General features: G+C 41.6%; 2 protein-coding genes across 3 annotated transcripts; both read left to right on the top strand.

Moving 5' to 3' along the window:
• Positions 1-1,802: 1,802 nt before the first annotated feature.
• LOC137882221 (zinc finger protein 319) lies at positions 1,803-6,726 on the top strand. Of its 2 annotated transcripts, none has more exons than XM_068724409.1 (2): positions 1,803-1,944; positions 3,154-6,726. In XM_068724409.1, the coding sequence occupies exon 2, from the start codon at positions 3,204-3,206 to the stop codon at positions 4,980-4,982; it is 1,779 nt and encodes a 592-aa protein (XP_068580510.1). In that variant the 5' UTR covers positions 1,803-1,944; positions 3,154-3,203; the 3' UTR covers positions 4,983-6,726. The 2 variants fall into 2 exon arrangements, with proteins under 2 accessions (XP_068580510.1, XP_068580509.1); XM_068724408.1 differs by having other exon boundaries at positions 3,044-6,726.
• A 1,454-nt stretch (positions 6,727-8,180) lies between these two features.
• On the top strand, positions 8,181-15,516 carry csnk2a2a (casein kinase 2, alpha prime polypeptide a). Its single transcript, XM_068724285.1, has 13 exons — positions 8,181-8,457; positions 10,419-10,804; positions 11,620-11,731; positions 11,893-11,994; positions 12,190-12,240; positions 12,407-12,466; positions 12,806-12,889; positions 13,218-13,328; positions 13,429-13,530; positions 13,669-13,769; positions 13,906-14,054; positions 14,634-14,721; positions 15,040-15,516. Exons 2-12 carry the CDS (start codon positions 10,698-10,700, stop codon positions 14,705-14,707), a joined length of 1,053 nt encoding a protein of 350 aa, XP_068580386.1. The 5' UTR covers positions 8,181-8,457; positions 10,419-10,697; the 3' UTR covers positions 14,708-14,721; positions 15,040-15,516.
• The last annotated feature ends 81 nt before the right edge of the window (positions 15,517-15,597 follow it).

The raw sequence follows: 15,597 nt of genomic DNA, 5'->3' as shown, positions 1-15,597 counted from the left end.
GCAAAGAGTTCCGTGTCTCAGGATCTAGTTGGTAATGAAAGCTGCACATCTGCGATCTTAATGTTGATCATAAAGGAATAGTTTTTTGGGATAATGAGTTTATTCGTTTATTCGAGTCAGGCTAGCTGTTTCCCCCTGTTACCAGTCTTTATGCTAAGCTAAGCTAACTGTGTGATGGATGTAGCTTCATATTTAACAGACAGATGTGACAGTGGTATCATTTTGGAGTGGTGGAGGACGTATTCAGATCCTTTACTGAAGTAAAAGTACTAATACTACGCTGTAAAAATACTTTTCAACTAAAGCGAAGTAAAATGAATGATAAATGTACATTCCACCACTGCTTTTCATCTAATTCTTGGCAAGAATGCAAAATAAGCGTATTGAAATGAAATGTCTGGTGAAACGAGCATTATAATTTGTCAAAATTAATTTAAACTGTATTAAAAAAAAAGTGCTACTTTCATTATACATTTAAAAACCCAATATACATTACATTCGTATGTGATTGTTGAATATACAACAAATATTAAAATACTGCATTACAAGTAAAAGTTCTACTCTAAGTGTTATCTACTGAAGGTTCTCAAAGTATGAAAAGGTTAAAATACCCATTATGCAGAAAATGATGCTCACCCCTCTGTGAGTGATATTATTATATATAATATATTATAATATAATATAATATAATTAGCACTGAAACATTAAGGTGGCATTTTAATGTTGTGGCAGCTAATTTTAGGTATTTGATATACTGTTAATTAATTATACTCTATTGTCTCATTAAATCTGCAAGTCAGTGGTAACCAAAGTTGTCAAATAAATAAAAACTACCAACTACTTTAGTGCAGTAAAAAAAAAAAACTACTCAAGTACAAGTACCTCAAAATTGTACTTGCTAAAGATACTGGTTACATTCCACCACTCATTTTATATCACGACTAATATAATAAAATATAACATAATATAACAAAATAAAATACAAAATACATAAATGTGTATTTTCATTATGGGATGATTATGGACAATCTTAGATATATAAATATAAAAAATAATACTGTGGTGGAAGAAGTATTTAGATCCTCAACTCAAGAAAAAGTATACCAAATATTAAAAATACTACAGTACACATAATAATATCCTAATACTATCACTGATGCATTCATGTGTAAGAGGAATTTCAATGTAGCGGGAGCAAGTATTTCATATACTGTTGAGTAGTTTTACTGAAAAACTACTATTTGTTGTTGATTTACTCATTATTTTTTTAAATCTTGCAGTAGAACCACTTTACTTCTACTTACAACCACATGTTGGGTAGTTTATTACACTGAAGAACTATAATGTATTGTATATTTTGTCATTACAGGTTATTGTAATTACAATAAAGAGCTCACCTTCTACTTTAAGGTGTCATATACATTTTAAAAGGAATATAGCAGTCGTAACTCCAAAAATAGGAGATTTGTGAGATGATACCGATATTATGAATTCAAGATATGATAATATAGTTATAGTATATCAAACTTATGTTTTAGTAATGTGTGTTTTATGTGTAGATGAGTGAACATGTCAGTGGAGACTACTCAGTGTTTACAATGCTTGAAGGAGAGAGAAACACTCCCCCCTACTGTCACATTTAAGACATTATATTTGCTAATATCTTTTACGGCTCATATTGTGTTTGTGTGAATGCTCTTTAAAACTAACCCGGAGAGCAGTTTATCTCTACCTCGGGTTGTTTTTTGGAGGCGCTCCTGGGTGGACCTCCGGCATGGAGCTCCGCAGCGGCGACAGCTCACTGCGTGGCGGCTTCCGGTGTCCGTCCGTCTGCTGGAGGATGGCGTCCGGCTTCAACCGCAACCAACGCCGGTCCTCCGAGTCCTAAATACACCTAACGGTTGGGCAACCTAATGCTGGAAGACAGGCAGTGCAAACCATCCAGTAAGTCATCGTGTTTTATTATTTGTATTATTGTAAATGCTGTTTTTTTTTGCAGTTGTGCGAGGCTCCAGTTGGAGGAGGTGAATTTTCCCTCCGCAGCTCCGGTGGAGGCCTAGTCTGATCTGGGGTATATTTGCAAACGAAGGCTCGTATCTAACGGTTAAAACCAGTTATTGTGGCCCTTCAGAAACCTCTTTTTTACCTCGTTGTAGTATGTTTTTTAATGACTGCTTATAGGGCAAACAAATCCAAGTATTTACATGTTTTAATAATGTAATATAGCGGGTGATAAATCTCGAAGGAAGTCCGGTTGTTTAGTAACATTAGCTGAAGCCAGCGGTTAGCAGTTAGCTTGTTAGCTTCGCTGCCGAAGCTAACAGCTAGGAGCTAGCTTCGCTGACAAGCTAACGTCTCTTTCCTCCTGGAACAGAAACGATGGCATTAAATAAACATGTGGGGGAAATGCCATACATCTCCAGCTAAATAATATGGCTATAATAAAGACATTTGCCTCACGTAGCTAACGTTTAAAATACATATTTAACTGAGGATTACGTGACCGCTTCGCGTTTCAGGATATAGACCGAGCCCAATTCTTGTCAAGCGTTATTCTCTTGACGTTTTTTTTTTTTTTTTGCGGATTTCCGTTACAGGAAGGGTGCGTTGGGTCTGTACGTGTCACCGTGTTATTTTATTTTAACACATAATAATATGAGCATAGTACTTTAAGATGTGTTTCCCGAATAACCGAAGAACGAGCTTTAGGCCTCTCAAGCTAGCATAAGTGGTGTTGTTTCAGTTTAATTTCTCACAACAAACGAGACTTTACCTACACCGGTGTCACATTATTCCAACACTGGATAGAGCACCTTCCCTTTACTGAAGTGTAATCATCCGCCTCATAAGTTAGTGCTCCTGTCTCTTGTGGTTCTATTTATGATGGATCTTGTTGGACACTGGCAGCTCATTTGCCCTGCACTTTCATATTAACACCCTGTATTGTATATACTTTTTTTTTTTTTTTTTTTTTTTTTTTTACAATAATATATTATCAACTTTGTAATTTGTTGTGTATGCTTTTGTTTTTCCCCTTTTTTAGATTTTCTCACCTGTCTCTAAGGAAGTGTGTAAACACAGAAACAGCACTCAGCTACTCTGTGTGCTGCCAACCATATATATATTTTTTTAAACCACATCCACCCTTTTCAGTTCAACGCTGAAACCCCCCACCCCTCATCTGCTGAGAGCTGAATCCCTACATGCGAAGTGGAAGGATGACGGAGGCGTGGCAGCAGCAGCAGCAACATGCAGTGGCTCCACCCTCGGTTGTGCACACGCTCCCCCAGGGAGCCGACAACCCTCTGGGCTGCACCGTGTACGGAGTGGTCCTGCAGCCGGATGCTTCGCTGCAGCAGCCGCAGCACGGCCAGCAGAACACCGTTCTAGCCCAGCAGCCCTCCTTGCAGGTAGGGGGCGAGAGAGGGCACAAGTGCGGCGCCTGTGGCCACGACATATCTCACCTGGCCAACCCTCACGAGCACCAGTGCATGGTGAACCAAGACCGATCCTTCCAGTGCACCCAGTGTATGAAAATCTTCAGCCAGGCGACGGACCTGCTGGAGCACCAGTGCGTGCAGGTGGAGCAGAAGCCCTTTGTGTGCGGCGTGTGCAAGATGGGCTTCTCTCTGCTCACCTCGTTGGCCCAGCATCACAACTCGCACGGCAATGGAAACAACCCGATGAAGTGCTCCATCTGTGAGAAAACGTACCGGCCGGGATCCGGAAACGTCACCCCGACCTCGTCGGCCGCCAACCCCCAGCAGCCCTCCACCGGTGAGACGTCCAGTGGCGGCGCGGCGATCAGTGCCTCGTCTCCTCCGTCGTTCGAGGCCTCTGCGCCAGACCGGCCGTACAAGTGCTCCGTGTGCCACAAGTCCTTCCGGCATTTGTCAGAGCTGACCCGCCACGAGAGAGTGCACACCGGCGAGAAGCCGTACAAATGTGACACTTGCGACAAAAGCTTCAGCCAGTCGTCACACCTGGCGCACCACCAGCGCACGCACAGCTCCGAGCGGCCGTACAAATGCGCCGTGTGCGAGAAGAGCTTCAAGCACCGCTCTCACCTTGTGCGGCACATGTACGCTCATTCGGGCGAGCACCTTTTCAAGTGCAATTTGTGTGAGATGCACTTTAAGGAGTCGTCGGAGCTCCTGCACCACCAGTGCCAGCCGGAGGGGGAGAGACCTTTCCGCTGCGGCTCCTGCGGGAAGAGCTTCAAGCGCCCGTCTGACCTGCGGCAGCACGAGCGCACCCACTCGGAGGAGCGACCTTTCCAGTGCGAGGAGTGCCAGATGAGCTTCAAACAGCAGTACGCTCTCGTACGCCACCGTCGCACTCACAAGAATCCAGCCGACCGCCCTTTCAAGTGTAACCTCTGCGACAAGGGGTTCCTTCAGCCGTCCCACCTGCTTTACCACCAGCAGGTTCACGGTATGGAGAGTCTGTTTAAGTGTGCGTCCTGCCAGAAGTCTTTCAGCCAATCGGGAGAACTGCTGAGGCACAAATGTGGCGGCGAGGTGGAGAAGCCCTACAAGTGCGACGTCTGCGGCAAAGGTTACAAGAAGAATTCGACGTTGCAGCGCCACCAGAACTCTCACTGCACGGAGAAGCCGCTGAAGTGCTCCCTGTGCGACAAGCGCTTCGTGTCGTCCTCCGAGTTCGTCCAGCACCGCTGCGACCCGACCCGCGAGAAGCCGCTGAAGTGTCCCGACTGCGAGAAGCGCTTCAGGTACTCGTCGGAGCTGCAGCGCCACCGCCGGGTTCACACCGGGGAGAAGCCGTTCAAGTGCGCCAACTGCGACAAGAGCTTCAAGCAGCGCGAGCACCTAGCCAAGCACCAGAGCGTGCACTCGAGGGAGACGCAGTTCAAGTGCGTGTGGTGCGGAGAGCGTTTCGTGGACCTCACGGCTCTGCAGGAGCACACGGTCCAGCACACCGCTGAGGGGGAGAGTTTCCCCGAAGCTCAGTGCATCCCATGAACCGAACTGCTCTTCAGTCCCGGGCAGCAAACATGACATTCACACCCCCCCCCCCTTTCAAAGCAACGTGTGCCAGCCTCCACTCTCCCATCTGTAGTTTATTACACGCAACCCAATAATTACGTTTTAATGATTTTTTTTTTTTTTTTAATTATGTATCAAGACTGAATTCATCCTCACCCCTTTTTTAGTTGAGTAAATGACAAAGCACCATATATCCACAGAGGGCGATTAGGGTTCCTCGTCTTATTTTGGAACACATGGATTAAAAAAAACTTTAACAGAATGGAGGAGAAAAAAAAAAGAAAAAAGAAAGAAAAGGCGTCGGATGTGTGAAGATCACAGTTGAGTTTGGTGCCGAGTGTGCGACCCTATTCTGTGGCTGCATGTGATCGTCTGTTTTGTATCTGTTGATTGTGTTGTTGAGAAAGCTGGGAGGAAACTTCCGGTGTGTGTGTGTGTGTGTGTGTGTGTGTGTGTGTGTGTGTGTGTGTGTGTGTGTGTGTGTGTGTGTGTGTGTGTGTGCGCGCGCTCACGTGTTCGCTCCTCTGAAATCCATGTGCCTTTTTTTTTTTTTTTTTTTACCAATCACTTTGTTTAGTTTTTTTGTGTTTTTGTTAATAATTATGTCCAGTTTAGCTTCAAAAAAAAAAAAGACTCCCATCCGTATGCAGTGGCTGGCTTGTGCAGCAGTATCTTTTCACATACTAGATCTTAGGTAGTATCATCTGTTTGTGCATGAATATTTATCACACTTTAATATCACTGTTGTATTATAGGTTTTTGGTTTATTTAGGAAAAACATCCTAAGAGTAAGAAGAAAAAGTGGATTTGTGAAAATGTATAGCCCGTGTCCTTTGAAATCTGTGTTGTTGCATCTTTGTATTAAAAACAAATGACATCTAGGTAACTAACCAACCCTATCATGTCATACGAACACTTGACATGTGCAATAGAACGTGCACAATGTAATATTTATGACTACTGATTCATGGCATAGTCTACTCTGTTATATTATAGATTGTGTGTATATGCTCATGTAAACATTGAAAAACTGTATAGTGCTTATGTTACCTGCTTTTGTATTCACTTCTGAATGAGCTTGCAGTATTTTGCAAGTACTTTTAGTTGCAGTACCGGACGGATGATTACACGGTTTAACCCCGACGACACTTCAAAGCGTTATGATATTGCTCACCTGCCACAGACTTTTGCTGCGTTAGTTACCGTGCGCTATAGATCTAACAAAAGTAATGTTTTTTTAAAGATTTCTTCTTTTTTTTTAATGTTTTTTTTTTTTTTTTTTTTTTTTTTTTTTAAGAATTGGCCTTGTTACGTCCTCACAGGGGATCCCTCGTTCTGGTGCAGACCGGACCGTTCAGCAGATTAATCAAGAGTAGCCTCGAGAAGTTGCTGTTTTATGTCGGGCATAAAGTAAAACGTGTGTACTTTAGTTTACTGTGTGGATTTCTATATTCACAATATTTGCAGTATATTTAAAAGAAGGTTTTTGGAGGTTAGACGTCATGGAACAGAGGGATTCTTAGGGGGGGGGGGGCTGTGTGGCTGTGTGGTTGTGCCACGGTGGAAGTCCTGTCCTGGTGAGTCCGCTTCAAAGACCTGAAGGAGTGTTGTGAAGCGTTGGGTTCACAGGCGTGGATATCGATATAGACTCCTGTTCATACTGTATACAGACCGTTCAAATAAACCACCCTTATGAAAATAAAGGTGCTCGTTGTTTTCATCCCAGCGGAGTCACTACCTGTACGTCTGTTCATTCAAATCAGCTGCAACCATTAAATATGAATCATTTTCAAGTAATACGCAATGTTATTTTCTCAATTGATCGTTTTGCCCGTAAGATGACATAAAACAGTGAAACTGTTCTAATTTACCAGAGTCCAACGTGACGTCAGTTTACAATCATAACATCAGAAATGAAGCAGCAAGAAAGGACCTGGTGTTAGTAAGTGATGGAACTTTTGTTGGAAATTATTAATTGATTATCAATATAGTGTCAGATAAATGAAATCATTTTGTACGCAGGTTGTGACTGCAAAAACATTCCTCAGTTCACTTAAAACTATTACATTCATATTATTTATTGTGATGATCTTACAATGAAGTTCTAAAAGCATTTTTTTTTATATATATATATATTTATTCACTAGCTAAAGATGGAATGTTCCAAAAAGTTCAACTGGGAATAAGATTTTTTCAGAATTACTCTAAATGAATACATACTAAACAATGAATTCATCACAACTTAACCCTCCACATTAACAGCAGCTGTTGCAGCAGTTTTACCAATAATGATATTTTTTCATCTTATTTGTAAATGTCAGCCGATAAAGAACTCTGGAGAAGAAAATACATTTTTCTTTTGCTTCAGTCAAATAAACAGATGATTGTGTAAGAAAAGGTTTTGACAGCCTTTTTAAAAATAGAAAGAGTCAGTTCTAATATTTGAAGGTACTTGTACTTCAAGTATTTCCATTTGTTGGTGCTTTATACTTCTACTCCACTACATCTCAGAGGCTAATTAGCCTTTTGTACTTTTACTCCACTACATGTACTTGATATAAGTAGTTACTTTTCAGATTTAGTGTAAATTAATTTTAAAAAGCATTAAAATATATTTTATATATATTAAAAATATTTAATATATTTTTTAATAAATCAGCAGATTTCCTAGTTTTTTACATCTACATGTACAAAAATATATAAAAATAAAATGAAATAATTCAACTATATTGGGAGCGAATAGAAGACTGGTTCAGACAAATTAATTTATCTTTCGAACACTTGTCACATGTAGATGTGAAAAACTAAGAAATCTGCTGATTCATTAGAAAAATAATTAAAAATATATTGAACATATTTAAAAAACTAAGAAATCTGTTGATTAATTAAAAATACATTTTAAAAATGGTTTAAAAAACTAAGAAATTTGCTGATAAAAAATACATAAAAATGATATTAAAAAATTGTTAAAAAAAGGGAAATCTGATTAATTTAAAAATATATTAAATTAATCAGGACATTTTTTAGTTTCTTACATCTACATGTGACATGTGTTCGAAAGATACATTAATTTGTCTGAACCAGTCTTCTATCCGTTTCCAATATAGTCGAAATATTTCATTTTATTTTGTATTATTCTCAGGTCACTTGCGCTTGTTGATTCACATCCGGGTGATGTTTACCGCAGAAGAAGAAGAACAGCATCCCGGTGGTTCTGCTAACGAACCGCTGCTATAGATGTACCTCCACCACCCATCCGATGAGATCAATACATCACCGATACTGCTGATATATTCACACATCATCCATAACGTGCAATCTGGAGGCGCTACGTCACTTCCACGGAGAGAACAAACGTAACTGCTAGCGAGTGTTGCTAACGAGTTGCTAAAGGAGCTAACGTTCATGTCGCGCGGACTTCCTCCGAGCTCGCGGATATTTCTACGACGAGGTTAGCCGGCTAGCTTTAGCCTCTCCGTTTATTGATTTCACACTGTCACAAAACGGCACTAATAAATAGTTTATGTATATATGTACATATTTATATATATATTATTGTACAAAATACACACACGTGCTTATCTATGTGCTATCTGCATTGCAGCAATCGAGTTTAATATATATATATTTGCGTGATTTCGTGTGTTGTTGCTAGGTCAACTAGCTAGTTAGCGTTAGCTGACAATTACCGTAAACGATGCTAAGTCTTCACTGATTGGTTAAACACGTTAAGATAACTTTGTGGTAACCAGCTAGGCTAATGCTAACTAGTAGCTCATTTAGGTGTGAACTATAGCTATGTGGCCAAGGTGAGAAAAAGGCCCCGGAGAGCCTTAAGAGTCGTGACGGGCTCCACGGTTATGAGGTCTACTAGATATTAAAATGGTTTGTGATAACGAGATTTGATATATATATATGTATGTATATAATTAGACATGACACCCGAGAGTCTCCATGCTAATCTAGTTCAGAGTAGACGAGTCTAAATACAGTGATTTGTTTTTTTTAAACCTAGGCCTGGTCTAAAGTGGTCCGTTTAGAGAAAATGCAGCAAAATCTCTATTTTTTTCCTTTTTTTCACAGAGAGATTTAAAGTGTCAGAAACCTGTAACTGGGTTTTAAACAGTCTTCAGAGTCTCAATGCTAATCTAGTCCAAAATAGATGAGTTTAAATACTGTGTTTTTAATGTTAGGCCTGGTTTATTGTGGCCTAGTAAAAAAAAAAAAACAATGCAGTGAAATCACTATTTTGTCTGTTTTTCACAGAGAGATTAAAGGTTTCACAAACCATGATCTGGGTTTTTTAAACAGTCTTTATTGTATTTATATGATGATCTGGCCCAGGTGTGACAGCTGTGGTTTGCACCTTGTGAGTTGTGTTCTGGATGCAGTTGAAATGGCCCAAAAAGGAGATTTTTAGCTCTCAACCATGTCTAGAGTTCAATAGAAAAAAGTTGAAACTGTCACTTTTAACGTATCGCAAATATGTAACTTTGCATATGTTTCTGTTAATGTAGTCCAGTTTTGACAATTCTAAGTACTGTTGTTTTGGGATTTATTTTGGTTGTTTTGACCCTTTTCTTTTAAGTATCTCAAACATGGAACTGGGTTTTAAACAGCTGTCTTTAGAGTGTTTATGTTAACCCGGTGCTCTTAAGTACCGTGTTGGTCTACACCTGGTCTGTGGTAATCTGAATGGAGAATATGCAGTCAAATGGCCATTAAAAGAAGTTTCACAAATCTGAGAAAGGAATTTCAAACAATTGATTCAAATGATTGAAAACGGTCAAAAATAGCCCCTTTTGTTTCACACATTTGAAACTGGGTTTCAAACGGTGTTTAGAGTCTCTATGTTGATCAACTCAGAGTTCAGTTGTTTTAACATTACAGCCTGATGTGGTCTGGATGGTGAAACGGCAGCGAACGCAATTTTTCCCCCCCATTATCTCACAGGAATTCAAAATGTGACACTGTGTCGCAAAGTTTGTTCTGTCTCGCAAGGTATTTTCAGGCCGTGTTTAAGGTCTCCGCGTTCATCTAGTTTAGGTTTGACAAGTCTAAGGACGGTAGCTTTTGGTCTCTGATGTGGTCTAGATGGAGACACGGTAGTAAAATCTTGTTTTCAGTTTTCATAAATCCTAAACTGGGTTTTTAAAAACAGTTAACGCTGTTACTCTGATAACCAGTTTTGCAACACAACAGTGCGACAACAAAGAATTAGGGAAATTATATTTTTAGTTTTTTTTTTAACATTTTATAGACCAAGTGATTCGTGGAGAATATAATAATGAAAGTTACAGACCTGCGTACAAGAAATATCATCTCAAGTTTTTGAGATCGGACCACCTCAGACTCCTCGTTACCTTCACGTCTGTCCTAACCCTCGTCCTCCTCTTCCTCTTCTCCCTGCAGCTGGCGGCTCTTCATCCCATCCTGCCTAACATCCTGCTCAGGGGCTTCACACACTCGGTCATCGTAGCTCTGTCAGTCTGCACCGCAGCCGCGTCCGACCGGCCTGACGCCTTTCACTTGAGGGCGCGAGCAGCCGAAGCCGATGGTAAGCACCGCGCGGGCATCTCCTTAGAGCCGCCGCCGCACATCCTGGAGAGTCGCTGCGCCGCCTTCCAGTATCGAGCCCAGAAGCGTTCAGAGGGAGGCGACGGTCGCCGACGCGGAGCCGCACAGCTAGCGATGCCCGGATCCACGCCGGCCAGCAGCAAGGCTCGGGTGTACACCGATGTCAACACACAGAAGAACAGAGAGTACTGGGACTACGACGCACACGTGCCCAACTGGAGGTACGGCTGCATGGGGTTTTATTCTCTCTACAGATTCACATTAAGCACACAACATGACAACACGTGTGTGAAGAGTAAGCAGTACGTTTATCAGTGTCATTTATTGCCGTTATGCAACACAGGGAGGCGCAACGAAATTCAGTCGTGGACCATTTGCATCATAATGAATGTAAACAACAGCAACAAAAGCTATTCTGTGGGCAGATAACACGGCCGACATCTTCACGTTAATTCAACATGAGGGGAAACATTGTCCATCGACTGACTGCTTACATGATGCTCAGACAGACTCCGCCTCCTCTCGTCACACCTGGAGTCCTGCTTCTAGATGTTCATCACCGAGTTTAAAAACTGTTCAATATGTTTAAAATATAATTTATTTATTTTTTAAATTAAACCATGCTGTCTGAGTATGTATCAGAGATATCCTCAAGGTTATATCAATAGCAAATACCCCAAAATGACCCAAAAAAATGTAGAATAAGTGACTTTTGAAAATGTAAATATTAATTTACTGAATAGGCTTTATTTCAGTGAATATATATATATATATATATATATATATATATATATATATATATATAAATAATGAAGTCTAGAGTCTGACTTACATTCATTCATAACAGAATCATGATTTTGCCTCATAGATAGTTTTTACTGAAAACATCTGGCCTCATATTTTTAAACACCTTTTAAGTGTTAACATATTAATAAACACAGGAAGCTAGAATACGGTGATACTGCAGATCATATAACATCTTTCAACTTAAAGATCATGTGAAGTGTTTGGTCGTGATCAGACGCGTCTCTTTCAGCAATCAAGACAACTACCAGTTGGTGCGCAAGTTGGGTCGAGGAAAGTACAGTGAAGTGTTCGAGGCCATAAATGTGACCAACAATGAGAAAGTGGTGGTGAAAATCCTCAAGGTGAGCCTGAAACCTCCTCCATCACACCATTCTTAAATATTGTAGTGATCTCTGTGAGCTCTCACTCACAGCAGATGATCGTCGTCGTAGAAAAGTCAAAACTGTCCGTCTGAATTTTATTTTTTTTCTTGTTGTCTTTTTTTTTTTTTTTTTTTCTGCAGCCCGTCAAGAAGAAGAAGATCAAACGGGAAATCAAAATTCTTGAAAACCTGCGCGGAGGAACCAACATCATCCGCCTGGTGGACACGGTCAAAGACCCGGTGGTGAGTCCGGTTCCTGCCGCCGCTCTGCTGCATGTCGACACGCCGGCACTGATAATCCAGTCATGCGTGTAACTGTGTGTGTGTGTGTGTGTGTGTGTGTGTGTGTGTGTGTGTGTGTGTGTGTGTGTGAGATAATGATCTCCACCTACCTGCTGCTGCTCCTCAGTTAACCCTTGTGTTGTCCTCTCTTTGCAGTCCAGAACTCCAGCGCTTGTCTTTGAGTGCATCAATAACACAGATTTTAAGGTACTTAAGTTTTGGCCGACATCAAACATGCAGAACTACCATTGATGTCCATTATTAATAACGCGCATTAATATCCCCTCCGGTTTAAATGTCGCTCAGGCGTAGACGCCGGTGGAGCTGCCGGCTTCTCTTCTAAACACTTTGTCCTCTTCGTGTTGTTCCACAGGAGCTTTACCAGAAGCTGACAGACTACGATATCCGTTACTACATGTATGAGCTGCTCAAGGTAAGAAAACAACAACCATACAGTAATTATTTCATCATTTAGATTATTCATTAAGGAAAATGTCTGCTGTTTCCAGCTTATAAAATAGTGAATATTTGCTGTTTTGTAGTAAAAAAAAAAGATAGTGATTTAAAGATGAGATATTCAGCTTTTGACTATTTTTCTTAAAAGAAATGTTTGGAATACATGAATAATAAAGTATAATCAAACAAGTGATACATCCTTGTTGACTTTGATGTGTGTGTGTGTGTGTGTGTGTGTGTGTGTGTGTGTGTGTGTGTGTGTGTGTGTGTGTGTGTGTGTGTGTGTGTGTGTGTGTGTGTGTGTGTGTCCTTCAAGGCTCTGGACTACTGTCACAGTATGGGCATCATGCACCGGGACGTGAAGCCTCACAACGTGATGATCGACCACCAGATGAGAAAGGTAACCGGTCGTTAATTACATTAAATGAAATGTTACAATAAGGATTGTTTGTTTTCCACGTGTGATTATTTGGAGAAGTGGATCATTGGAGATCTGAGATCAAATAACAGTAACATAATATCCATCTATAGGAGTCATCGCCGTCTTAGTTTAAATACATTATGTTGCATGTTATGGTTATTTTCAACCTTCATACATTTTAGGAAGACTGTAAAAGGTGAAAATACGTCGGTGTTGTTCTTCTCCTGTCGACTCAAACGCACGAGTGAAAATAACAGCAGGAGCCTGCTGTGATGAAGACTAACGAGTTCCTTCCTCACCCTCACAGCTGCGTCTTATAGATTGGGGTTTGGCAGAATTTTACCATCCCGCTCAGGAATACAACGTCAGGGTGGCCTCCCGCTATTTCAAAGGCCCTGAGCTGCTAGTGGACTATCAGGTACCTGCTGGCTCCGCTCCGGCTTGACATTCTGTTACGGTCTCCGTGTTGTAAATGAATCTCTGATACACTCTTTTTTTTTTTTCTGTTTCTGCCCCAGATGTATGACTATAGTTTGGACATGTGGAGTCTAGGCTGCATGTTGGCCAGCATGATCTTTCTGAAGGAACCGTTTTTTCATGGCCAGGACAACTACGACCAGGTAAAGGGCTCACAGAACACAGCTTCTCTTCTAGTTACACTCTCACCTCTAATCAAGGACTTCTGACAGAAAGGTCTTTGCTTGGTGATGAAATGTCTCCACGGTGGTGTGTTAAATGTGCCGCCGTTGTTTTCCCAGCTGGTCCGCATCGCTAAAGTTCTCGGCACCGACGAGCTCTTCGGTTACCTGCACAAATACCACATAGAACTGGACACTCGCTTCAAAGACCTGCTGGGACAGTGAGTATTTAAACGACGTTCACGCCCAACAGCAGAAACCCTCAAGCCCTTTAATCTCATGCTGTCTCTGTAAGCGATTCGGGTAGCGACGGTTATCACTGAGCCATTACACGCTCCGTGCGTTTTGTGTTTCCAGGCAAACGAGGAAGCGCTGGGAGCAGTTCATCCAGTCGGAGAACCAGCACCTGGTGAGTCCGGAGGCTCTGGACCTGCTGGACAAGCTGCTCCGCTACGACCACCAGCAGAGGCTGACGGCGGCCGAGGCCATGCAGCACCCGTACTTCTGTCAGTATGAAACGCTTACGCAGCGCTTTCTGCATGTCTGGATATCAGCGCCGCTCACCGCGGCTACATTAAACGGCAATGGAGAGACACTTATTGAATCATAATGCTGAGGGAACTGTCACATACATATTAGTGTTTTCTCTCTACTGTAACCGGTTTGTTACAAATAATTGTAAGATCTCATAACTAGAGTTTGAAAGGCATCCATAAGAGAGAACATTTTTTCATTTTTAGGGTTTGTAAGCCTGAGATCACGTGAATGAAAGCTACGATATCACTTAGTTCCGGGTTATTTCGTTCCCAGTTAAATGATATTATGTTGAGTGTTTTGGGAACAGCTGAGGGATCATATTTTTAGTAATGACATTTGCACTTAAATGATTATATGATTAGTACAAGATAAACCCGATTACAACCCATGTTTTTTTTAACGGATGGCGCCGCATAAAACGTTACAAACACCTGAGTGAAGCTCAGCTGATATCGGGCACCAGCACAAAGACACACCTGTGTTGTGATTCATTGACCCGAGACCTGGTTGAGTTTGTCAGCTGACGTGTGCGCTTGTCCCTTTTTTAGATCCTGTGGTGAAGGAACAGGCGAACGCCAACACAGACGGCACAAAGGCCATAAGCAGCTCCAATGCAACATGATAACCAGAGAGCAGGTTTGTTTGAAACTTATATCTATTTACACACACACACACACACACACACACACACAGTTTCCAGTTCATCAGGTACTTCTAGCTAAAACTAATGCGGTCTAATACAACAGTCATGCAATAATTTTAACAGTTTGAGAGGTGTTGATTACATTTTTATTGTATTTTGTTGTATTTACAGGTGTTTCTATTATTTTGTCCACCCCAATTTTATCAATTAGGGTGGCCTAAATAACTGAAATACCTGTCTGTGCGACACGCGTGTCTCCTCCTCATAACCTCAGTCAGGTGATCAGTGACCGCTCTGTTTTTGTTCCTCAGGAAGAATCTTTGTTACCTCAACTTGTGACCTTTTCGTGGCAGAAACTTCTGCCTCCACATCAACAGCCATACTGGATGCAAGATGTCAGTTTTGCAGAATACACAAACACGCACGGATTAAACTTTTTCCAACAAAGCCCGGGGTGGGGGGAGGGGGGGGGGGGGGATCTGAGCTGCTTGGTCCGAGTCACAGATAAATCTGATCTGAACCCCTCACCCTCCTCCTCCTCCTCTTCCTGCCCCCCAACACCCCCCTCCCCCTCCTCCCCTCCCCTCCAACCTGTTTTTAAAATGAGCAAAGTGACTGTTGGTTCAGTATCAAGCCAGTGTTGTGCTGTAAAGACGTTTGTCCGTCATTACGATGCTGTGGTGACCTGAGATCCAGTTTTAGCACTGAATGGCATGGAGGCTCTTTTCTGCTACGGATAGAACAAAAGCTATATTGAAAGAGAATAAACCATTTTTATTTAAAAAAAATGAGCGTGTTGGACTTTTCTGTTATCCAATGTCTGTCCCTGCAGTCCAGATAGCAGTGGTGGACTATAACCAAGTACTTTT

The sequence above is a fragment of the Cebidichthys violaceus genome, unplaced genomic scaffold (assembly GCF_023349555.1).
Source record: "Cebidichthys violaceus isolate CVI_PGR_0920_01 unplaced genomic scaffold, fCebVio1.0.p SCAF_30, whole genome shotgun sequence".
NCBI classification, from domain to species: domain Eukaryota; kingdom Metazoa; phylum Chordata; class Actinopteri; order Perciformes; family Stichaeidae; genus Cebidichthys; species Cebidichthys violaceus.
The sequence above is the reverse complement of the archived record's forward strand: the minus strand, read 5'-3'. Positions and strand labels throughout refer to the sequence as shown.

Coding starts and splice junctions, on each gene's coding strand:
- LOC137882221 (XM_068724409.1), top strand. CDS start 3,204: ATGCGAAGTGGAAGGATGACGGAGGCGTGGCAGCAGCAGCAGCAACAT.
- csnk2a2a (XM_068724285.1), top strand. CDS start 10,698: ATGCCCGGATCCACGCCGGCCAGCAGCAAGGCTCGGGTGTACACCGAT. Junction 10,805..11,619: donor GCACACGTGCCCAACTGGAG/GTACGGCTGCAT, acceptor CGTCTCTTTCAG/CAATCAAGACAACTACCAGT. Junction 12,241..12,406: donor TCAATAACACAGATTTTAAG/GTACTTAAGTTT, acceptor GTTGTTCCACAG/GAGCTTTACCAGAAGCTGAC.